Below are 25,769 nucleotides of genomic sequence, written 5' to 3'. Positions count from 1 at the left end.
AGGGCGGGCGGGAAGTGGTTAAGCAAACCAATCAAAATATGGATATTGTTTTTTTTTTTTTTTTACCAAAAATATGTAGCAGAATACAAATTGGCTTAAAAGGATTAAAAAAATAGATTTTTACATTTTTTTTTTGGACTGTTATATAGCAGAAAGTGAAAAATATTGTTTTTTTTTTTTTTTTTTTTTTTAGAATTGTCGCTCTGTTGTTATTTATAGCACAAAAAATAAACAGGTGATCAAATACCACCAAAAGAAATCTCTATTTATGGGAAAAAAAAGGGCATCAATTTTATTTGGGTACAGCGTCGCACAACCACACAATTGTCCGTTAAAGTAACGCAGTGCCGAATCGCAAGAAATAGCCTGGTCATTAAGGGGGCAAATCTTTCTGGTCCAGAAGTGGTTAATCACATCCGACATACGCATTATTTTTCTACATTTCATTCTGATCTTACACTTGGCCCATTCTTGTTTTGATTGGGTAATGCCTTGTTATGTCATTTTCCAGTGTAACACCGGCTTATGTAAGCATGTTGGTTTCTTTCCTCTGCTATGTATCATTCAGCTTGTCAAACCTAATCTTGAAAATAATAAAACATTTTTTGAGAGAAAAAAAAATGTGCTACTGATTTTTGTAACCCATAATAATTGTGCAAATGTTAAAAAAAAGAAAAAAAAAAAACAATATTTTCAATAAAAATACACTAAAATCTTTGTTAAGGTCTCACAGAATAAGGCCTCTTTCACACAATTTTTCCGATATTTTTCTTCCGCTCCAGCACTTTTTTTTTTACGGACACGGATGACACTCCGTATGTCCGCATATCATCTCATCCGTTTGCAGATGATATACAGACATAATGTATGTCTATGGGGATTGCGGATGTCAGCGGATGACACTGCTGACATCCGATTTTGCATCCGTTCCGTTTTTTAAACTGAAGAAAAGTAGAGTTCTGTTCCGTTCCAAAAAATGGAACAGAACTGAAAGGACACAAATCGGATGTCAGCAGATGGTCATCCGCTGACATCAGCAATCCCATAGACATGCATTATGTCCGTATATCACCCGCAAACGAATGGGGTGATATACGGACATACGGAGCGGCCGTGTGAAAGAGGCCTAAAACCCAATGGATTTTTCAGTTAAATTCCCTCCAGAGAGAGGGCCTTAACATTGACATTTAACTGTTTCATAACAAATGAATGAATTCTAGTTCCTTTTAAACTGTAGGGATATGAGCCCTCTTTATATTCCGTACAGATTCCTTATATCCCTTTATGGTAATCCAAATTTATATATATTAGGCTTTTTTCCTGTTGTCCTTTTTTCCTCTTTATTTTATTTCCATAGTTATATGGGACACATACTAGGCATATGTAATATCATCCTCAAAGACATAGGCACAAGAACTTCAAAAACGATGACCTTTCAAGTTTAATATTTACTACTTTATATTTCTTTTTTTTTTTTTTTAAATTTTAACTATTTTATATTTTAACCACTCAATATTTTATTTTATGTTAATATGTAACCAAGTATATATATTTCATTTAGGCTTCTTTATAAAAGTTTATTACGTATAGATCCTGTTACAAATGTCTCTTTAGATATTAATACTTCCTGGCCATTTTGGTAATATTTTGTATATAGATGTTTTACTGTATTCATAATATGCAATTTTGAAACAGGAGGTAAAATAATGCCCCCAGCATATCATCAAATTATGATCCCGTCCACGGGGATAAAGATACACACATAGGTCAATTAAGTTTATATGACGCAGGCCAAGTGTACACCTGTGGAGGCTTGCCAGTCTGTCGCTGGATAGGGGAAAGGCCGCAGTCGGCTACTATTTGCATTTGTATTGGATATGGGGTTACTAGGAAACATTGGAAAACATCTTTTCTAATAATTATTTTAAAATGGCCACGGATCATGTGACTGGGGGCTGCGAGGATACCTTACCTGATATAAACCGATGAGTGGAGCAAGATGGTGCCGCTCCCGATTACGCCAGAGTGACAAAATGCGTTGGGGGGTAGCCTTGCGTCATTGCAAAACTTCCGGTTAGGGTCCGTGGAGCACATTGCATCCCGGACATCCTGTTATTTTGACTCAAGCAATTTGTATTTCATTAAATGTAAGTGCACTACTGAATTGTTATCAGTAAAACTACTTGTAGAGTTTTACACTATGGGGGCTGTCTTTTCTACAGTATGTACCACTGAGACTGCTGGGGAGTGCAAGGAAAGGCCGCCAGAAAGTTGGGCATGGATGCAGCATACATCCAGGAGTAGCTGAAAAGGCTGGATACCCCTGTTGCAAGGGGAGAGACATCTAGTGAGTGTAATATCAGGAGGGGGGCACAAGTGGAGACACTGGGCACACTGCATGCTATGGCACATCCCCCTGGTTGTAACATCATCAAGTAACGTCCCTTTATTGGTGCCACCATAAGGATTAACAAGGCTAATGTGAAAAAAAAATTAAAGCCCCCCCCCGTCCCCGTGTGCTCGCACGCAGAAGCAAACACATACGTGCATCGCGCCCATATATGTAAACAGCATTCAAACCACACTTGAGGATTATCACCATAAATCTTAGAGTGAGAGCAACTATTCTAGCCCAAGACCTCCTCTGTAACTCTAAACAGGTAACCTGTAAACATTTTTAAAACATTGCTTATGGAGATTTTTAAGTACCGAAGTTTGGCGCCGTTCGACGAGTGTGCGCTATTTTAAAGCATGACATGTTAGGTATCTATTTACTCGGTGTAACATTATTTTTCACATTATACAAAAAATCAGGCTTACTTTATTTTGTTTTGTTATTTTTATATTTATGAAACAGTTTTTTTTTCCAAAGACAAAGCGTTTAAAAAAATTGCTGCGCAAATACTGTGTGACATAAAAAGTTGCAATGGCCACCATTTTCTTCCCTAAAGTCTCTGCTAAAAAAAAAAAAACAAAAAAACACATATAATGTTTGGGGGTTCTGAGTAATTTCTAGCAAAAAAAATGATGATTTTTACAAGTAGCTTAATAGGTCTGAGCTGGAAGTGATCTTTAAATGTATGTGTGAGTACTATTTAGGAATACTGTGTAATCGTGGTATTAGAGCGAGTTATTGCGGCTTGGCAATCAGGCATACCAGAACCAGAGTTGTATAAAGTACTCAAAACCTATACTTGAGTAGAAGTGGAAGTGTTCGATCAAAAAGTGACTTGAGTAGAAGTGGAAGTGCTCGATCAAAAAGTGACTTGAGTAGAAGTACTAAAGTATTCAACATTTTTTGTACTTAAGTATTGCAAGTAGTTTTTTTTAAAAAATTTTGCTACTCAAGTACTGAAAGTAAAAGTACCAGCAGTTTTGAAAAAGAAAATTGCTACTCGAGTACTGAAAGTAAAAGTACAAGTACTGTGTTATGTAGTTATTAAAGAAAGAAGTCAAAAGTTTGAACATCATATTGTTTTTTATTATTTCAAATGCTGCTTTTATTTATACATACAGTAGCTTTTATTTTCGTATGCGCTGATAATACACATGTTTTGAGCTTCATGAAACCTGCCATCTACTGTTCTGGCAGTGGTAATTTTTATAATTGGAACGAGTAACTATGCAGCACAAAAAAAAAATATTGGAGTAGAAGTATTGAAATGATTGAAAAAATGTAGTGAAGTAAAAGTGGAACTAGGAGAAAAAAATTCTACTCCAGGAAAGTACAGATACCGCCTTTTGGTACTTAAGTACAGTAGTGAAGTAGTTCTACTTAGTTACTATACATCTCTGACCAGAACTCTGTACCCAGTAAGGAGCTTGCAAGCACTAGTGGGGCACCTTTGGAGTACATATTATTTCCTGTGTGGCCTCAAATTGTTCATTTGTTAATTAATCAGTTGACTGCGAGATTCATCTCTACACTAAGACTTTTTCTGACAGTATTTTGCACATTGTGTGAGATTATTGTATACACCTCTGTAGCCCTGCCCCCTGGGGAGTGGCTAAGTGTACAGAAATCCTCCTCACTTTGATTGCCCTGAGTGTTGTCCAACCCACTTGACACTATACGTTCTGTCATTGTAAATGATAAGAAACTACCAAAATTTGCAGTAAAGAATCAGATTTACTTGTATTTAACTGGCGTTTAGTAAAATGTACAAACAGTTGAAATAAAACAGTCAACACATGACTAGGGGATTTAAGATGATTTGTCTCCATTCTGCTCTGACAATCACTCTCCTCCTCCATTATAAATAACCACATGACCACAGGTTGGAGTTAAATGGCCATAGCAGCCTTTTATTAACAAACTGTATACATAACAGGTAAATAACACGTTAAACCTAATTTTTTTACTGGAGCCTTAAGGTCCCGGTAGGCATCAAAGAAGAAGGTACCTGCTTCTGACTTAATTAGGCCTCCTGCCGCCACAGCACCGACTCGGAGACAACCAGTCGCAGGTACCAACATAACAACTACTGTGAGCCGTACCTCAGACGGGTCCCTACCAAGTATAAGTTTGCACCATCAGGGAGCCGTACGTCAGACGGGTCCCTACCAAGTATAAGTTTGCACCATCAGGGAGCCGTACCTCAGACAGGTCCCTACCAAGTATAAGTTTGCACCATCAGGGAGCCGTACGTCAGACGGGTCCCTACCAAGTATAAGTTTGCACTATCAGGGAGCCGTACCTCAGACAGGTCCCTACCAAGTATAAGTTTGCACCATCAGGGAGCCATACCTCAGACGGGTCCCTATCAAGTATAAGTTTGCACAATCAGGGAGCCGTACCTCAGACGGGCCCCTACCAAGTGTAAGATTGCACCATCAGGTAGCCGTACCTCAGACGGGTCCCTACCAAGTATAAGTTTGCACAATCAGGGAGCCGTACCTCAGACGGGTCCCTACCAAGTATAAGTTTGCACCATCAGGGAGCCGTACCTCAGACGGGTCCCTACCAAGTATAAGTTTGCACCATCTGGGAGTCGTACCTCAGACGGGTCCCTACCAAGTATAAGTTTGCACCATTAGGGAGCCGTACCTCAGACAGGTCCCTACCAAGTATATGTTTGCACCATCAGGGAGCCGTACCTCAGACGGGGCCCTACAAAGTATAAGTTTGCACCATCAGGGAGCCATACCTCAGACGGGTCCCTACCAAGTATAAGTTTGCACCATCAGGGCGCTATACCTTAGACGGGTCCCTACCAAGTATAAGTTTGAACCATCAGGGAGCCGTACCTCAGACGGGTCCCTACTAAGTAAATGTTTGCACCATACTAACCTACCAGGACCTTGTACCCCACTTGCTGCCATGACAAAGAACCACCCCAAAAGAAGAAAGCCTCTGTTAAAACAAAAACCAAAAACAAGGGCGAAGGACCGCACAACCAAAAGTCAGATAAAACAAGAAAATACAAGAAAATGGGAGGGAGGGTGGTAAATATTCTCCAATGCAATAATCACAAACCAGGCGCTCCTGGGATGCCTGTAGGGTGGAGGGATAGAAGTAAGCCTGTGAGGCTCTCCAGCGGTTGTTCTGCTGTTAGCCAACTAATGGCTCAGTAAAGAGATTCGCATCCAGGGCAGCCACAGGAAAAAATCCAGTCCAGAAGTCAAAGCAATAATAATAATAATAATAAGATGACTTGACAAAGCGCATAGCGCAAAACATGTAGTCATGGCAACCATATAGCTTGTGTTCCACCCTAGTTCCTGGTATTTCCTCGCACGTGGCCCCTGTCAGGCTGATGTCACCACTACAGAACTACAGCAGACAGAGTCCTTTCCAGCTTTGTGCACACACTGCTCAGCAGTCCTGGGAGACTGACCTCCTCGCACTCGTGTTGCTTGCTGCCAGGTGCCCTTGTCCACTCCAGCCCAGGGGGATGTAAGCATTTTATGTACTTTGTTTTTCGGTTATCAATACCAATAAACTGTTAACCCTTTCTATACTGGATGTTCACCTGACTTTCTTATCCATTGCATCCCGGTGTGGTTCATGCGCTGCCTTCTTCATGTACTTTTGTCAATATTCTCCAATGCAGCTTTCCTCTGACTGAAGACTTCCTGAGGCCCCTAGCGTGACCTCTCCCTGTAGCTCCACCCCTTCCTGGCCAAAACACCAATTAAAAGTCAGACCACTTATATTTTCTATCGTACTAGGCTGAAAACTCCTCCTTGTCCCAAACCCCTTTAACCCCTGTCATGCCGGCCCTCCGTCCATGTCTCTTCTCTCCTTTACTCCGGGCCTCTCTGGAACATTAATAATAAGATAGATCCTGGAACTGGATAAGGTTCAGCACTCAGGATCAAAAGGATAATCCTAACATATATATTGGTATATAATGGAGGATTAATATTTTGGAGATCAGTAGATACACTCTTTCTCAAGTGTTATGCGAGAGTGACCACAAACAATGCTTAACGGTAATAAAGAGTAACTCCAGCTATGAATAACTTCTCAGCAGGTCTAATATCCTAGCACTAAGCTATCTATCAGAGTGCACTCTGTATCCTATAGGGGGCCCCCTTTACATTAGTTTGCAAGAGCCTCCTGGATGAGCAAGGCCTTGCTAGTCTTCACCGGCAAAGGTGTCCTCAGCCAATCCAGAGAAGGCATTTGTAATCCACAGTAAAGGTGATTAATTAACTGTAATCCACACAGGAATAACCATTAATTTTATTTCCAAACAAAAGGGGAGAAGATAGGTCTCTGTACTCCACAACTGGAAGTCAATCTAGAACTGAAAAAGAGGGGCAAGGCCTTCTGATCTGCCACACACTATTTGAAGGGGGGTTTGTGAAATTCTCGCGCTGTTTCTATTATATACCTAGTTATCTCCTTTAATGCTGCAGGTACTATCATTGGTAACCTACACAATACAGATACTTATAGTTGGGGGGAGTACCGCGCTTTAAAGGTGCCTAATGCAAAATTAATTAAAACATATAAATATATATGTGAAAAAGTGCCTTAGTGCTTCTCAATATAATATTCACAAAATGTGCATCACAGCATACTAAATAAAGTAAAATCCTATCAAATATAAATCCTCCAATCCATAAACAATTAGGTGGTTAAAACTGCTGAATAAATATAATATTTCATAAATCAACAGTACATATATAATTTAAAGTGACAAATTGTAAACTTCCTAATACGTGACCATCTAATAAAAATATTTTTGTGCTCTTAAATAGGTGATTGAAATATAAAGTGCTAAAGTGTCCTTAAAATAAATATATAAATATATGGTGATCAGCCAAGTCTTCTTATCCAAAACCACATGCAGGTGCTCTTCTGTGCAGTGACCACTAGGTGTCCTATGCGCTCACCTCAATACTCTTTTAAAAAAGCCTTGTATTGTATGCCTCAGAGCTCCTTCCTCCTTATTGGCGTATGGGTACCATGATAAGTAATCGATTTTTCTCCCTTTTTTTATATATGCAGCGATGTGCCAGGAGATATCTGTGGACCTTTGTGTCTCCAAAAAACAAAGCGGGCCAATATAGTGAAGTATGTCCCGTATTTTATTAAATAAATAAGAGTAACACTCACATTGCTTATCGTCTTTTCCAGAGCATAACAAACAAATCGGCTATCCTACGCGTTACGCTGCGTACCCACGCAGCTTCTTCCCCCCACACACGTCAGTAAGCACCAGGCATAACCCCTCCCTCTCCAATAAAATTAACCCCTTCCCTGCCAGTGTCATTTTTACAGTAACAGTGTATATATATAGCACTGATTACTGTAGTAATGTCACTGGTACCCCCAAAAGTGTCAAAAATGTCAGTCAAGGGTCCGATCTGTCCGCCGCAATGTCGCAGTCCCGCAAAAAAAATCGCAGATCGCCGCCATTACTCGTTAAAAAAAAAAACACCAAAAATGACAGAAATCTTTCCCTTAGTTAGTAAACGCAATAACTTTTGCGCAAACCAATCAAAATACACTTATTGTGATTTTTTTTTTTACCAAACATAGGTAGCAGAAAACAAATTGGCCAAAAATGTAAAAAAAATTAGATTTTTACATTTTTTGGGGGGGAATTTCATATAAAAAAATGTTAAAAATATTGTTATTTTTTCAAAATAAACGCTATTTTTTTGTTTATAGCGCAAAAAGTAAAAATCGCACAGGTGATCAAATACCACCAAAAGAAAGCTCTGTTTGTGGGAAAAAAAGGACGTAAATTTTGTTTGGGTACAGCGTCGCACGACCGCGCAATTGTCCGTTAAAGTCGCACAGCGCCGAATCACAAAAAGTGGCCCAGACATAAGACCGCAAAATCCTCTAGTGGTAAAGTAGTTAATAACAGAATAAACAGTCTGAACAACACCAGCCTTGTGACCAGGCTACACCTTTTTGCAAGATTCATCTATTTTGCAATTGGCGTGCTATTGTTGTATGCAGCATTGAAAGATATCATTTTTTTTATTTTTTATTATTTTTTGTTTGTATATTTCACATCTTGTTTTTAAAATGTTTTGAGTTGCAGTTGTCTTGCACACTGTACAATAAGTGCAGGGATCTTTTTGTTTTTTAAATGCTGTACAAGGTGTGTGTTTCAGTGAAAACATGCCATTTGTAAATGCATAAGTACAGACAGGGCTGCTGATAAGGCAGTACAACCAGTCCTGTTGTACTGGGCCCGGGCCCTATCAGCTAAACAGGGGGGGGGGCCCAAGGCAGCTTTATTGTTTATTTCTGCCTAAATTAATTTTAATAGACCACACCTCCCTCCTACTTGCTTAGCAGGCCTTAAACTACATTTCCCTAGGTCCCATCAGGTAAACAGAGAGGCCCAGAAGGTGGGAGCAGAGGAGGGATTTTTTATATTTCTGTGGTGTAGATGGATAAAGTCGGGGTTACTTTTCCGCTGTAGACCGGGTGGGTGTAGGCGTGGTTGGGGGGGGCCCTATCAGTATGGGGCCACATCATTTCTAACAGCGGCCCTGAGTACAGAGATAATTTAGTTAGGTGAAAATTACTATCAGTCCGCTGGAATTAAGGATGTTATCCCACAAGCTGGAAAATCCTTACACAGAGTGAAGCACAGAGTGCAAACAGAACATTGCGATGGCAGTGATGAGATTTTAGACTGCAATCGGAACATACTTTTTTCAGTGGTGGCATATGAGACTGCCACTATACACTTTAGAAAAGCATAATGAGCCCATATTGCAATTACAATTTCCTACCTGCCAAATTTGCAAAAAATGTAACGGAAATTTGCATAATTTTTTTCCAAAGAAATTAACAGTAAAAGAGGAAGTCTTCTGGTGAAAGCCCTCCTGTGTATGCTAAGGGTATATAAATAATATACAGTAAGCTCTTCTTTATACAGTACATATTGAAATCAACGAGGCTTATCTATAGTTTAGATACAAATCATGATTTCCCCTATACTGGCCCTGCTCATGCTGTGTCTATGGGGTATGTAGTATATATACAGTCTATAGTATTATTATATACAGTGTACCGGTCCTGCTCATGCTGTGTCTATTGGGTATGTAGTATATATACAGTCTGTAGTATTATTATATCCTGTGTACCGGTCCTGCTCATGCTGTGTCTATGGGGTATGTAGTATATATACAGTCTGTAGTATTATTATATACAGTGTACTGGTCCTGCTCATGCTGTGTCTATGGGGTATGTATTATATATACAGTCTGTAGTATTATTATATACAGTGTACTGGTCCTGCTCATGCTGTGTCTATGGGGTATGTATTAAATATACAGTCTGTAGTATTATTATATACAGTGTACTGGTCCTGCTCATGCTGTGTCTATTGGGTATGTAGTATATATACAGTCTGTAGTATTATTATATACAGTGTACTGGTCCTGCTCATGCTGTGTCTATGGGGTATGTATTATATATACAGTCTGTAGTATTATTATATACAGTGTACTGGTCCCGCTCATGATGTGTCTATGGGGTATGTAGAATATATATAGTCTGTAGTATTATTATATACACTGTACTGGTCCTGCTCATGCTGTGTCTATGGGGTATGTAGTATATATACAGTCTGTAGTATTATTATATACAGTGTACCGGTCCTGCTCATGCTGTGTCTATGGGGTATGTAGTATATATACAGTCTGTAGTATTATTATATATAATGTACTGGTCCTGTTAATGCTGTGTCTATGGGGTATGTAGTATATATACAGTCTGTAGTATTATTATATACAGTGTACTGGTCCTGCTCATGCTGTGTCTATGGGGTATGTAGTATATATACAGTCTGTAGTATTATTATATACAGTGTGCCGGTCCTGTTCATGCTGTGTCTATGGGGTATGTAGTATATATATATATATACAGTCTGTAGTATTATTATATACAGTGTACCGGTCCTGCTCATGCTGTGTCTATGGGGTATGTAGTTTATATACAGTCTGTAGTAGTATTATATACAGTGTGCCGGTCCTGCTCATGCTGTGTCTATGGGGTATGTAGTGTATATATATATATATATATATATATATATATATATATATATATATATATATATATATATATATATATATATATATATATATATATATATATATATATATATATATACAGTCTGTAGTATTATTATATACAGTGTATTGGTCCTGTTCATGCTGTGTCTATGGGGTATGTAATGTATACAGTCTATAGTATTATTATATACAGTGTACCGGTCCTGCTCATGCTGTGTCTATGGGGTATGTAGTATATATACAGTCTGTAGTATTATTATATATAATGTACTGGTCCTGTTAATGCTGTGTCTATGGGGTATGTAGTATATATACAGTCTGTAGTATTATTATATACAGTGTACTGGTCCTGCTCATGCTTTGTCTATGGGGTATGTAGTATATATACAGTCTGTAGTATTATTATATACAGTGTGCCGGTCCTGTTCATGCTGTGTCTATGGGGTATGTAGTATATATATATATATACAGTCTGTAGTATTATTATATACAGTGTACCGGTCCTGCTCATGCTGTGTCTATGGGGTATGTAGTTTATATACAGTCTGTAGTAGTATTATATACAGTGTGCTGTGCCGGTCCTGCTCATGCTGTGTCTATGGGGTATGTAGTATATATACAGTCTGTAGTATTATTATATACAGTGTATTGGTCCTGTTCATGCTGTGTCTATGGGGTATGTAGTACATATACAGTCTGTAGTATTATTATATACAGTGTGCTTGTCCTGCTCATGCTGTGTCTATGGGGTATGTAGTATATATACAGTCTGTAGTATTATTATATACAGTGTACTGGTCCTGCTCATGCTGTGTCTATGGAGTATGTAGTATAGATTCAGTCTGTAGTATTATTATATACAGTGTACTGGTCCTGCTCATGCTGTGTCTATTGGGTATGTAGTATATATACAGTCTGTAGTATTATTATATACAGTGTACTGGTCCTGCTCATGCTGTGTCTATTGGGTATGTAGTATATATACAGTCTGTAGTATTATTATATACAGTGTACCGGTCCTGCTCATGCTGTGTCTATGGAGTATGTAGTATATATACAGTATGTAGTATTATTATATACAGTGTGCCGGTCCTGCTCATGCTGTGTCTATGGAGTATGTAGTATATATACAGTATGTAGTATTATTATATACAGTGTGCCGGTCCTGTTCATGCTGTGTCTATGGAGTATGTAGTATATATACAGTCTGTAGTCTGTAGAAATTGACATTTTTTTTTTCCCACAAACAGAGCTTTCTTTTGGTGGTATTTGATCACCTGTGCGATTTTTATTTTTTGCACTATAAACAAAAAAATAGCGACAATTTTGAAAAAATAACAATATTCAAATTTTTTTAATATGAAATTCTCAAAAAAATATGTAAATTCAAAATTTTTTAAAATTTTAGGCCAATTTGTTTTCTGCTACATATTTATGGTAAAAAAAATCGCAATAAGCATATTTTTTATTGGTTTGCGGAAAAGCTATTGCGTTTACTAACTATGGTAAAAGATTTATGTCATTTTTATTGTTTTTTTTTATAACTAGTAATCGCGGCAATCTGCGATTTTTTTAGCGGGACTGAGACATTGTGGTGGACAGATCGGACCCCTCACTGACATTTTTGACACTTTTGGGGGTACCAGTGACATTACTACAGTAATCAGTGCTAAAAAATATGCTCTGTTACTGTAAAAATGACACTGGCAGGGAAGGGGTTAACTTTATTGGCGAAAGTCAAGGAGTTAAGTGTGTCCCTAGGGGCATGATTCTAACTGTTAGGGGGCGTGGTTAGTGAAGTAACCACAGAGACATGCGATCCTATATAGCAGGATCGCATAGCCTCTGTGCCTACTTCAGTGAGAATGACAGACGGCTGTGTTTACATCAGCCGTCTGTCTTTCTCCCTCTCCTGCAGGAGATTGCAAGTGGCCGGCGGACATCGGAGCCGCCGGTTACTCGCGCTAGGTCCCCAGGGAACGAGCAGTGGCAGGAGCGCGCCGCCACCGGTGGGCGCTCGCCCCCTACAGGCTCGTGGGCGAGCGACATAAGTCTACGTTGCTTTGCCCAGCAGCGGCAGACTGCCGCAGTAAATCCTTGTGAAGCGGTCGGCAAGTGGTTAATGTAAGTACTTACAGTAAATTTGACTTAATGAGGAGTCCCCAGATCCCAGCCCTTCCCCCCCCCCCATGTGCATGTATATCAGGTACATCATACCCCTACCCATTCACCAAGAAAGTGTACAAAAAAATAAAGACAAAAGCCAGTTTTTGACAGTTTAAGAATCTAAAGTCACGAGCGCCCCATAATGCACTGCTCAGGTGCAGTGAATAATTTACTGACGTCACGTCATAAGGGGCGGGGACACCGGGTGGCAATTAGTCTATTCTACATCTGCTGGTCTTGTGTTTGATTTGGTTTGCAAGGTGTGTGCCTATTTTGTTGCTTGCCAAGTAAAAATTTAATTTGAGGTGTTTTAAGGAATTATCAAACTGCGAGATAAGGCATTGTGAGAATTGATGGCGGAGGTCTTTCAATTGTTTATTTCTATCAGATGAAAATTGAGTTTTATTCTGGGATTTCAATGAGTCTTTGGATTTGGTAAGGTCATTGATTTTCTTCAATCTCTTACGCTTCTCCTGAGCTCCCAGTTTTATAATGATACCTCTCATAATGGCTTTGTGGGTTTCCCATAGAGTATGGGCATTGGTCAAAGAGTTAGCATTTTGTACAAAAAAATCTTCCTATTTCTTGTTGACATGCAGCTCGTGGATAGGATTGTGAATAAGCTGTGAATTTAGTCTCCACAGTTTAGCAGAGGGGTTGTTTTGGTCTAGACGGATTGTGAGTGATATTGGAGCGTGATCAGACCAGAGAATTATGCAGATTTTTGCTTCTGAAGTACAAGCCCAATTCCAAAAAAGTTGGGACACTGTACAAATTGTGAGTAAAAAAGGAATGGACTAATTTACAAATCTCATAAACTTATATTTTATTCACAATATAATATAGATAACATATCAAATGTTGAAAGTGAGACTTTTTGAAATGTCATGCCAAATATTGGCTCATTTTGGATTCCATGAGAGCTACACATTCCAAAAACTTTGGGACTGGTAGCAATAAAAGGCCGGAAAAGTTAAATGTACATATAAGGAACATCTGGAGGACCAATTTGCAACTTATTAGGTCAATTGGCAACATAATTGGGTATAAATAAGAGTCTCTCAGAGTGGCAGTGTCTCTCAGAAGTCAAGATGGGCAGAGGATCACCAATTCCCCCAATGCTGCGACAAAAAATAGCGGAGCAATATCAGAAAGGAGTTTCTCAGAGTAAAATTGCAAAAAGTTTGAAGTTATCATCATCTACAGTGCATAATATCATCCAAAGATTCAGAGAATCTGGAACAATCTCTGTGTTTAAGGGTCAAGGCTGGAAAAACATACTGGATGCCCATGTTCTTCGGGCCCTTAGACAGCACTGCATCACATACAGGAATGCTACTGTAATGGAAATCACAACATGGGCTCAGGAATACTTCCAGAAAACATTGTTGGTGAACACAACCCACAGCACCATTCGCTGTTGCCAGCTAAAACTCTATAGGCCAAAAAAGAAGCCATATCTAAACATGATCCAAAAGTGCAGGTGTTTTCTCTGGGTCAAGGCTCATTTAAAATGGTCTGTGGCAAAGTGGAAAACTGTTCTGTGGTCAGACGAATCAAAATTTGAAGTTCTTTTTGGAAAACTTGGACGCCATGTCATCCGACTAAAGAGGACAAGGACAACCCAAGTTGTTATCAGCGCTCAGTTCAGAAGCCTGCATCTCTGATGGTATGGGGTTGCATGAGTGCGTGTGGCACGGGCAGCTTACACATCTGGAAAGGCACCATCAATGCTGAAAGGTATATCCAAGTTCTAGAACAACATATGCTCCCATCGTCTCTTTCAGGGAAGACCTTGAATTTTCCAACATGACAATGCCAGACCACATACTGCATCAATTACAACATCATGGCCACGTATAACAAGGATCCAGGTACTTAAATAGCAAGCCTGCAGTCCAGATCTTTCACCCATAGAAATAATTTGGTGCATCATAAAGAGGAAGATGCGACAAAGAAGACCTAAGACAGTTGAGCAACTAAAAACCTGTATTAGACAAGAATGGGACAACATTCCTATTCCTAAACTTGAGCAACTTGTCTCCTCAGTCCCCAGACGTTTGCAGACGGTTATAAAAAGAAGAGGGGGTGGCAAACAGTGGTAAACATGGCCTTGTCCCAACTTTTTTGAGATGTGTTGATGCCATGAAATTTAAAATCAACTTATTTTTTCCCTTAAAATTATAAATTTTCGCAGTTTAAACATTTGATATGTCATCTATGTTGTATTCTGAATAAAATATTAAAATTTGAAACTTCCACATCATTGCATTCTGTTTTTATTCACAATTTGTACAGTGTCCCAACTTTTTTGGAATCGGGTTTGTAAAAAGGAGTATGGGAAGTTCCACGAGAAACATGTCAATTGTGGAATATACATGGAGTGCGTTTGAATAAAAAGTTTAATCTTTTTCTGTACCGTGTACACTTCTCCATTCATTGTAAAGGCTTTCTTCTTTAATTAATGATTGTAGATCATCGGAACGTCTTCTAGTACAACTAGTGGAATTAACCACTTAAGCCCCAGAAGATTTTACTATTTTCTGATTCGGCACTGCGTGACTTTAACGGACAATTGCGCGGTCGTGCGACGCTGTACCCAAACAAATTTGATGTCCTTTTTTTCCCACAAACAGAGGTTTTTTTTGGTGGTATTTGATCACCTGTGCGACTTTTTGATCATGCGCTATAAACAAAAAAAAAGAGAGTAAATTTTTCAAAAATAACAATATTTTTCACATTTTTTTATATGAATTTCCCCCCCAAAAAAAGTAAAAATCAAAATTTTTTAATATTTTCGGCCAATTTGTTTTATGCTACATATGTTTGGTAAAAAAAAAATCGCAAAAAGCGTATTTTGATTGGTTTGCGCAAAAGTTATTGCGTTTACTAACAAAGGGTAAGATTTTTGTCATTTTTGTTGTTTTTTTTTTAACGTGTAATGGCGGCGATCTGCGATTTGTTTTGCGGTACTGCGACATTGCGGCGGACAGATCGGACCCTTGACTGACATTTTTGACATTTTTGGGGTTACCAGTGACATTTCTACAGTAATCAGTGCTATACATATGCACTGTTACTGTAAAATTACACTGGCAGTGAAGGGGTTAACTTTTTTTTGAGAGGGAGGGGTTATGTGTGTCCCTAGGGGCATGATTCTAACTGTGATTGGCTGTGGCTTGAGGTGTATGAACAGTGATCAACGGTCCTACATAGTAGAACCGTATGATCACCATTCATACACAGGGGAGAATGACAGACGGCTTGTTTACATCAGCCGCCTGCCTTTCTCCCTCTGCACCGACGATCGCCGAGGGACCGGCGGACATCGGGTCCGCCAGTCACACGCGCGGGGGGGGTCCGTTACCACTCGGGAGCGGGAGCGCGCTCGCTCCCTAGACCCTCACAGGCTAGCAAAGTAGTACTACGTCGCTCTGCCTGTGAGGGCCTGACCGCCGCAGTAAATAGTCGTGCGGCGGTCGGCAAGTGGTTAATGGTGGAGTTGGGGACCGCATTACCGTCACCGCACACTATGAGATCGCCAAATTGCACTGAGCAGATGTGTTTGAAAAGGGAACGTAGGAATTTTTTTCTGGTTGGTATTCAGAGAGTAGACTGAAACTAATGTAGGGGGTTGCTGATTAATCATGGCACCCAGAATAATATATCTACCATTTAGGTGGCATTCTAGATATTCTTGAGAGAAGGTGATGGTGTCTTTAATTGCAATCATCACACCCTTAGTTTTCTTTTTATCAGATTTGGCAAAGAAGCAATTGGGAAATTTGTGGTGGGAGACCCTAGGGGGATTATGAATTGATAAGCGAGTTTCCTGAGCACAGAAAATATCACAATTCTGTGAGAGAGCTTCTCTCCATAACATAGATCTCTTGAACAGGCTGTTTAAACCTTTCACATTCAAAGAAGTGATTTTTAAGGCCATCTTTACTATTGGGAAGTTTATGTGGATCTGGGAAGATTGCTCTAATGGTATATGACCTGATGATATTTATGTCTCTAGTTGAAAGAGAAGGGTATCTGAAGGGTAGTTTAGCAATAAAGGTTTTAAGGCTAGGAACCTGTAGCTGTAAAGCAGAAGTTACAAAAAATATGACCAGATATAACGATAAAGAACAGAACGTAATAATTGTGAACACAATATTGTATGTACACGTAGAAGAAATGCACAGATCACACCGTGATAAACAAACCTGGTGTCGGTCAAACTTAAAGGAACAGATAATCTACTGATGTGTGAGGGTACGTGTGTTTTGCTTACGTCTATCTAGCAAGGTTACTTTGCAGTATAATCAAGGAAGCTTAGACCTCTGCAGTGTATAAATGTGCTTTTACTATACAAAACATGCTGTACATACAAAACTATTACAATATTAGGAAAATAATTCAAGACTGGCAGATATAACAATGCCTAACAACCATACAGTGCCTTGCGAAAGTATTCGGCCCCCTTGAACTTTTCGACCTTTTGCCACATTTCAGGCTTCAAACATAAAGATATAAAACTGTAATTTTTTGTGAAGAATCAACAACAAGTGGGACACAATCATGAAGTGGAACGAAATTTTGTTGGATATTTCAAACTTTTTTAACAAATAAAAAACTGAAAAATTGGGCGTGCAAAATTATTCAGCCCCCTTAAGTTAATACTTTGTAGCGCCACCTTTTGCTGCGATTACAGCTGTAAGTTGCTTGGGGTATGTCTCTATCAGTTTTGCACTTCGAGAGACTGAAATTTTTGCCCATTCCTCCTTGCAAAATAGCTCAAGCTCAGTGAGGTTGGATGGAGAGCGTTTGTGAACAGCAGTTTTCAGTTCTTTCCACAGATTATCTATTGGATTCAGGTCTGGACTTTGACTTGGCCATTCTAACATCTGGATATGTTTATTTGTGAACCATTCCATTGTAGATTTTTCTTTATGTTTTGGATCATTGTCTTGTTGGAAGACAAATCTCCGTCCCAGTCTCAGGTCTTTTGCAGACTCCATCAGGTTTTCTTCCAGAATGGTCCTGTATTTGGCTCCATCCATCTTCCCATCAATTTTAACCATCTTCCCTGTCCTTGCTGAAGAAAAGCAGGCCCAAACCATGATGCTGCCACCACCATGTTTGACAGTGGGGATGGTGTGTTCAGGATGATGAGCTGTGTTGCTTTTACGCCAAACATAACGTTTTGCATTGTTGCCAAAAAGTTTGATTTTGGTTTCATCTGACCAGAGCACCTTCTTCCACATGTTTGGTGTGTCTCCCAGGTGGCTTGTGGCAAACTTTAAACTACACTTTTTATGGATATCTTTAAGAAATAGCTTTCTTCTTGCCACTCTTCCATAAAGGAAAGATTTGTGCAGTATACAAATGATTGTTGTCCTATGGACAGAGTCTCCCACCTCAGCTGTAGATCTCTGCAGTTCATCCAGAGTGATCATGGGCCTCTTGGCTGCATCTCTGATCAGTCTTCTCCTTGTATGAGCTGAATGTTTAGAGGGATGGCCAGGTCTTCGTAGATTTGCAGTGGTCTGATACTCCTTCCATTTCAATATTATCGCTTGCACAGTGCTCCTTGGGATGTTTAAAGCTTGGGAAATCTTTTTGTATCCAAATCCGGCTTTAAACTTCTCCACAACAGTATCTCGGACCTGCCTGGTGTGTTCCTTGTTCTTCATGATGCTCTCTGCGCTTTAAACGGACCTCTCAGACTATCACAGTGCAGGTGCATTTATACTGAGACTTGATTACACACAGGTGGATTCTATTTATCATCATTAGTCATTTAGGTCAACATTGGATCATTCAGAGATACTCACTGCACTTCTGGAGAGAGTTTGCTGCACTGAAAGTAAAGGTTCTGAATAATTTTGCACGCCCAATTTTTCAGTTTTTTATTTGTTAACAAAGTTTGAAATATCCAACAAATTTTGTTCCACTTCATTTTTTTTCCATAAATTTTATTAAGAAATTGAACATGGAAAAACAGAGTTCACAGTAACTATAAGCAACTTGTACATTTAGATTAGAACAATCTTATTTTGCAACAAGGTGAACATTGTCTTTAAGTTAGAGTTAGAGTTGGGTTATAATAACCCGTGCCGTGACTAAGAAAAGAGCAAACATGGCGGATAACATAAGACAAGGCAATTCTGAGGAAGTGAAATGTGAAAAACGTATCCGTATTCTGGTAGGTTATCATATTAACAAAGTTTCATTACAATCTCCTTAATTGGAGGTAAGAGTGCTATGTGTTAGTGTACGATTTGCGAACAGTTGCATATTCACCTCAATGTGACCTGCACATAGATACAAAGGGTTAAAGTATGTTATAGTCAGTTATGAGGTGACGAGGGAGGTGGGGTAGTAGGTGGAATGGTTAAGTACAGCGGAGGGGAAAGGGACAGTGAAAGAATGGAGAGGTGTAGAGGTAATATATGGAAGTAGTTAGAGGGAGCAGAAGGATCGAGAGAAAGAAGGGAGGAGAAGAGGGAGGAGGGAATGGGAGAGAAAAAAAAAGGAGGGGGGATTATTTATTTCCAGAGTGAGAACTGTGGCGTATAATATAATCTCTTATAAGTCATGTTCACTATCATCTAGTCGTCTGTTTTGACAATAAGAGGAAGCTTGGCAAACTAAAGGCACGTTGTGTGCGTGGTCTCTGTATTAGAGTTAGAATGTCTGACGGTAAGGAGATAAAAGTATGACACAAATATTAAAAAAAAGGGTGGGATTCAAGGCAGATTTCCCATCACTTTCTGATATGCAGTTGAAGATTGATAGTGTAACCAAGTGGCCCAAGTGGTAATGTATTTGGTATGAGTATCTTTAGCTACAGCTATCAATTGTTCCATTTCAGCAATTTTGTTAATACATTTGATCCAAGATTGGAGGAATGGTGTCTTTGTCGTACCCCAGTGTACTGGGATGCCTATTTTGGCCGCATTGATTAATGTTACTGCGAGGGATTTTGCATGTGAACGTGTTGGGGAAGAAGAACAATGGAGGAGATATTGGGCTGGTTGGTATTCCAGATTGAGGGTTGTAATTTGCTTTATTTGATCATGTATGGAGGACCAGAAGGGTTGTATAAGAGGACAGTCCCAAAAGATATGTAAAAGAGTACCAGTGGCCTGTTTGCATCTCCAACATTTATCAGATATGTCTGCATTAAACTTATGAAGAAGTGCGGGAGTTCTGTACCATCGGGAGAGTATTTTGTAGGAATTCTCTTGAATAGACACATTTTGTGAGCTTTTGTGTGTACAGTAATAAATCTTTTATCCATTTTGGTTGTGCTTTTCCCGAATCAGGTTCAAAATTTTCCCATAGTATGTTGTAGATTGTAGATATGACATGTCTTTGAGGCGTGGTGAGTGAACATAATTGTCCGAAAAGGGTTAGCGGGCAATTTAGGTTTGTTTCACGAGCAATTGCAGAAACAAAATGTTGGAGTTGCATATATGACCACCAGTTTAAATTGGTATGTTTCTATTTGGCCTGAATGTGGGTAGATGACATTAATTTACCTGAGTGTAGAACTTGGTGTATTCTTAAGTCCTTATTTGTAGTGTCTGACGTAAGGAATTCCCCTTCTAAACCTGGAGGGAAATCCGGATTGTTATAGATGGGGGACACGGGGCCCGGTGTTTTTGATATATTGAATTTGGTACAGGATATTTGAAAGCTTTGAATTGTTGGGCCAATGAGTGGGTGGTCAAGAACATGTTTGGGAATGTGTGTTTTGCGCAACCAGGGTGTGAGTTTCAGGGGAGTTGAAGACATTGACATTGATTCTTCTAGTTTTACCCAATCTTTTGAATCTCTATGAATATTCCAGTCCGCTATTCGGGTTAATTGGCAAGCCCAATAATAGCGTTGTAGGTCGGGCAGTGCTATGCCGCCTTTATGTTTTGGTGGTGCAAGCTAATTCCGGGTCTGAGTCTATTCCACAGGAAAGTGGAACATATGCGTCTGTAGGATTGTAGGAAGGTTTGTGGAAGTTTTATAGGAGCTGTCTGCAGGAGATAGAGGAGGCGAGAAAGGACATTCATTTTTAAGATGGCCGCTCAGCCAAACCAAGAAAAGGAGGGGTTCATCCATCTCTTCAAGTCTTTGGTAATAAGTTTGAGTATAGGAATATAGTTCAGTTGAAAAAGGTCTTTAAGTCTGGTGGGGAGACGTATGCCTAAGTATGTAATTGCTTTTCGTTTCCACAGGAAAGGGAAGTTATGTTTGCAGTGCATGACTTGGTCAGAGGTTAAGGTTATGTTGAGGGCGTTAGATTTATCAAAATTAATTTTAAAATGTGACATGTATTGGAAAAGGCGTAAGTCAGCTAACAGGTTAGGAATGGAGGTGTTAGGAGTTTTAAAGAAAAGCAAAATATCGTCCGCAAATGCGGCTATTTTGTAGTGGCGCTGTGCTATTTGTACTCCTTTGATATTTTCATTTGCACGAATACGATTGAGCAGTGGTTCAAGTGTAAGAACAAATAGGATCGGGGATTAAGGACAGCCCTGGCGTGTGCCATTGTTAATAAAGAAGGTGTTTGACAGGAATCCATTAGTTTTCACCCTAGCCCTGGGTTTACTGTATAATGCCATTACAAAATTAATGAATCGCTCACCCAGGCCCAGGGCTTTTAAGACTGCATCAAGATAGTTCCATTCTAGACTGTCAAATGCCTTCTCGGCATCCAAAGAAAGAAACATCCCCTTCTGGCTCGATTTGGTCAGCAAGTGATGAATATTGATAGCTTTTTGGGTATTGTCCCTCGCTTCCCTACCTGGGACAAACCCTACTTGATCATTAAGGATGATGTTAGGGAGAATGGGTAGAAGACGGTTGGCTAAGATCTTAGCATAAATTTTAATATCAACATTAAGCAATGAGATGGGTCTGTAGCTTGAAGCCTGGGAAGGATCCTTTCCGGGTTTGGGGATAACTGTTATGTGCGTCTCCAATATGTCAGTTTTGGGTAGTTGTTGAGTCGATAGCGGGTTGAAGGCTTTTTGAAATGGTTGGCATAGTAGGTCTGTGAAAGATTTGTAATAGGCCACTGGAAGTCCATCAGGACCCGGGCTTTTCCCTGGTTTCATGCTTTTAAGAGCTGATGCAAATTCTAAGGGAGTTATGGGGGCTTCCAGAGAGTGGGCTTGGGACTTAGATATAGGTGTGGGGGTGTACTGTCTTACAAATTCTGCTATTATTTGCGATTGGGTTCTTTTGTCATTGGGTAAGTTGTGTTCTGCTGGCAGGTTATAGAGCTTGGAGTAAAATTCTGCTAGGTGGTTAGCAATGTCTTCATTTTTAATTAAAGATTCCCCTTTTGGTGTCTTTAACTCTCTGACAGTTAAAGCAGCCTTTTTGTCTTTAAGAGCATTAGCTAGCATCTTGCCACATTTATTTCCCATTTCATAAAAGAGCTTTTGCGATAGTATGTATTTACGTTTTGTATTTTTTCCAAGTGTTTCCAGTAGGAGGGTTCGTGTCATTGTTAAATCAGCTAATGTGCTTTGGAGTTGAGAGCGTTTGTGTAAGCTTTCCAATTTTTTGATTTTGTTGAGGAGTGTATTCATTTCCTGTTGTTTAAATGTATTCCTGGCAGCTGCCATGGCAATCATGGAACCTCTTATAAAGCACTTGTGTGCTTCCCACTGCGTGAGAGTCGACACATCGGGAGTGTCATTGAGTTGAAAAAAGTCAGATAGTTGGTCTGTTAGCGTTTGCACGTTATGTGTATCTGTAAGAAGAGAGGTGTCAAGCCTCCAGGTTTTGAGGGGGCGAGGTTGGTCAGGGAATTCCAGGGAGAGTGTAATAGGGTTATGGTCAGACAAGAACATGGGTTCTATTGAGGTCGCTTTAAGTAAATGTAAGTCTTTTTGGGTTATCCAGAAATAGTCTAGTCTGGAATATCTGTTGTGTGGAGACGAGTAAAAAGTGTAATCTTTTTCTCTTGGGTGCATGACACGCCAAGAATCATGGAGGAGAAGTTGTTGTAGCTGCAATTTGACTTTATGTAATGCTCGATATGGTAAGGAGGAGGTTCCTGTGGAGGTGTCTTCCAAGGGACTTAGTGCCATGTTAAAGTCACCACCAAGGATTAAAATTCCTTCGTGAAATATCGTTAGTGCTGTAAGAATATCATTGAAGAAACTTATTTGGGCGGAATTTGGACTATAAATGTTTGCTAGAGTAATAGGTTTCCCCCATAAAGTGCCTTTAAGGAATAAATATCGCCCTTTAATATCTGTGAGGGAGTTGGTGATTATCAGGGGGGTGTTTTTAGAAATAAGAATAGATACTCCTTTAGTTTTAGATTCCTCGTTTGTAGCATGATATGCTGTAGGGTAGTCATGGTTTTATAGTTTGGGAATGTTGTTTGTGCGAAAGTGTGTTTCTTGGAGATAGATGATGTCTGTATGGAGTTTTTTCATGTAAGCTAGGAGTTTTGACCTTTTTTCTGGGATATTGAGTCCCTTTATGTTTAGAGAAACAAATTTAAGTTACGCTAGGGCGCTCGGAGAATGACTAGAAATCATTTGTGGCTAGTGATCGAGAGAAAAAAAAAGAAAAAAGAAAAAAAAAAAAAAGGGTGGGGTGAGTGTACAGAAGGGTAAAAGGAGAGGAGAAGAGAGGGTAATTAGCAGGTGAAAAGAAACAAATGGGGCCGAGTATAGGAGGGGGGTAGGGAAAGAAGATAGGTTTGAGTAAATGGGTTGAGGGATGAGTGGGATAGGAGTAAATATCCGACTGAAGATTAGATCCTGCTAATCCACTAGGTTTAGGCGGGAAAAGTTTGTCAGAGTGGTTCAACACCTGGGGGGATCAAGTGTTGTTTTGGAGTGTGATCGAAATTGGAGAGGGTGGCCCGTGAAAGGGAAGGTAGGAGTACTTATGGGTATGGACTCGGATGCATTCGGGTTTGCTCATGATAACGAAAGGAGGGTCTTAAATAACTAAGTATTATCTGGGCGTACGAAGGTAAGGTACACAGTGTTTTAGAGGTACAGGGATGTGAGAATGTATGCTGTAATGTGAGAGGACACAAATGGACTAGTGTTTTAAAAGACATTATAGATATGTATAAGGATATTAGCGGCCTTTATGTACTGTTTCTGGGTTATTTGTAGATAACATAAGCAGGATAAGTTGTTCACATTTACCTTATGATCCTAGGATCGACAAAAAGCAGGGTAATCAGGAAACTGTTGTTGATGAACTGTCAGACTTTGTCTAAAAAAGAGATATTTATACTTTGTGATAATTCGAACATTAGAGGGTTAAACCTGTGTCGGATAGGACATTATTCTCAAAACTTGACAACGTGTATGATAATAGAAAGGTTTTAACAAAATATATCTTTCAATAAAAGTCCAAAACTACACCGTGAGGTGCACTGGAGCGAGAACACCAACACAAGAAAAAAAAAAAGAAAATGTTTTTCTTATCGCATGGTGTATGTTAGCGATTGGTACAAAAGGAGAAGTTTTGCATCTGTGTGGAAGCTTTTTCAAGCAAGAGGGGATCATCTCCAAGTTTTTGAGCTGGCACACAATATGCGTAAAAAAAAAAAAAAGAGGGGGGGGGAAACAAAAAGGTGGAATTTTGCATGAAAAAGTGTTCCAGTGTTTCAAGTTTACCTTAGACAAGAGAACATTTTGCTGAGTGTTCATTTCAAATCTGAGTAGTATCCCAGAAACAGTTGGGAGAGGAGAAGAAAGTGCTTAAATCATCAGGCCACTCGAGCAGTATTCAAAATTTTGTAAAGTCTTGTTCAATTCTGTACCATTGTATTCGGAAGAGGTTGTATTAAGTAGTGGGAAAGGATAGAGAACAAAGACATCTGGTCTAGTGTGGATGACCTCATGCGATTTCAATTCTGGAGTAGCGACTCCAGTTGGCTGATTTATTGTTGAAGAGATTCCCTTTAGGACATTATTTGGTATTTATCATCAGGACTTCATTCGTGGCGTGCTTTTCAATGAGCGGGAGAGGATGGGACACTATCTCTGCCAGGTGAGCGTCTGTTGGCTGGAGGAGGAGATGCATGGTAACTTAGTCTACGGCTTCTGGGTTCAGAGTGTCCCCTATGTTGAGACATATCCATTGGTTCCATTCCTGGTGTCTGTGGAAGACGGAGATCCGCATACCATTCGGGCAGTTCAATCATAGGGATGCGGAGGGTGTCACAAAAAGAGTGCAGATCTTCTGGCGCTTTTAACCTCCCTGGCGGTATGATTATGTCAGGAATTATGTACCAAAAGAGGTACAATTTTTTTCATGGAAATTTGGCGTTATGTATTAAAGGCCTACAATTCTTAGTGATTACTGACTTAAAACTTACCAAAACAAGACTCTAGTAGACATCCCAGATGTGATAAATTTGAAACACAAACACATGAATTATAATCTAATCAATAATATAATTTTATTCAATATTGCAATGAAAAATAATGAAATTTGTCAAACAAAGAAATTCAATACACATCCTGAGTGTGAAACAGTTTGAAGCATGGAACTAGACAAAGTCCGACGTTGCAATCAGGACAATAGTACCTTGTTTCCTTTCGGACTTTTCTTCCATTGCCATCCTTCTTAGAACAGCAAACGACGCACATCCTGGTAGGCGCTAACTTTCTTGGTGTAGGCGGTACAAAGTCCACAAAATGACGGCCTGTCAAGCGTTCTGGATTGCCAATGTCAACAGCGCATCATCCGGGTCTGTTAGCAGATACTGATGGCGTCGGGTGGTTGACGAAAATCTGCTCAGCCACCTTCCAGATAAAGTCAGAATGAACCAGCGGTATGGTACTGTTTGCTTTGTAAAAGATATAGGCATTCCAAAGGCACTGTTCAAGGAGATGCCTGAAAATCTTTTTGTAGTACTTTTTTTGTTGCTTCCGCATCGCCGGGTAAAATGTCATTGCCTGATCGGCTCGGTCGACACCTCCCATCGTGTGATTATAGTCGATCATGACTTGCGGCTTCAGCAAATCTGTTCCGTGTTTTGTGCGGACCATGGCAGTGGAGGTGTTGTGCACGGTGCTCATGAGACACACATCCTTTTTGTCTCGACACCGCATTGCCATCATTTTACCCTT

At 39.7% G+C, this 25,769-nt stretch overlaps 1 protein-coding gene across 1 annotated transcript in view; it reads left to right on the top strand.

Annotated features, from left to right (window-relative positions):
* LOC309552865 (uncharacterized protein) overlaps positions 1-20,911 on the top strand; it is a gene marked incomplete at both ends in the record, with an annotated part of 89,370 nt that extends 68,459 nt beyond the window's left edge. The window contains one exon of the mRNA XM_082253776.1: positions 20,883-20,911. Within this exon, the coding sequence (XP_082109902.1) occupies positions 20,883-20,911 (29 nt within the window). The remainder of the gene's footprint in view (positions 1-20,882) is intronic.
* Positions 20,912-25,769: the final 4,858 nt, after the last annotated feature.

The sequence above is a fragment of the Pelophylax lessonae genome (assembly GCF_965119305.1).
Source record: "Pelophylax lessonae genome assembly, chromosome: 4".
NCBI classification, from domain to species: Eukaryota; Metazoa; Chordata; class Amphibia; order Anura; family Ranidae; genus Pelophylax; species Pelophylax lessonae.
The sequence above is the reverse complement of the archived record's forward strand: the minus strand, read 5'-3'. Positions and strand labels throughout refer to the sequence as shown.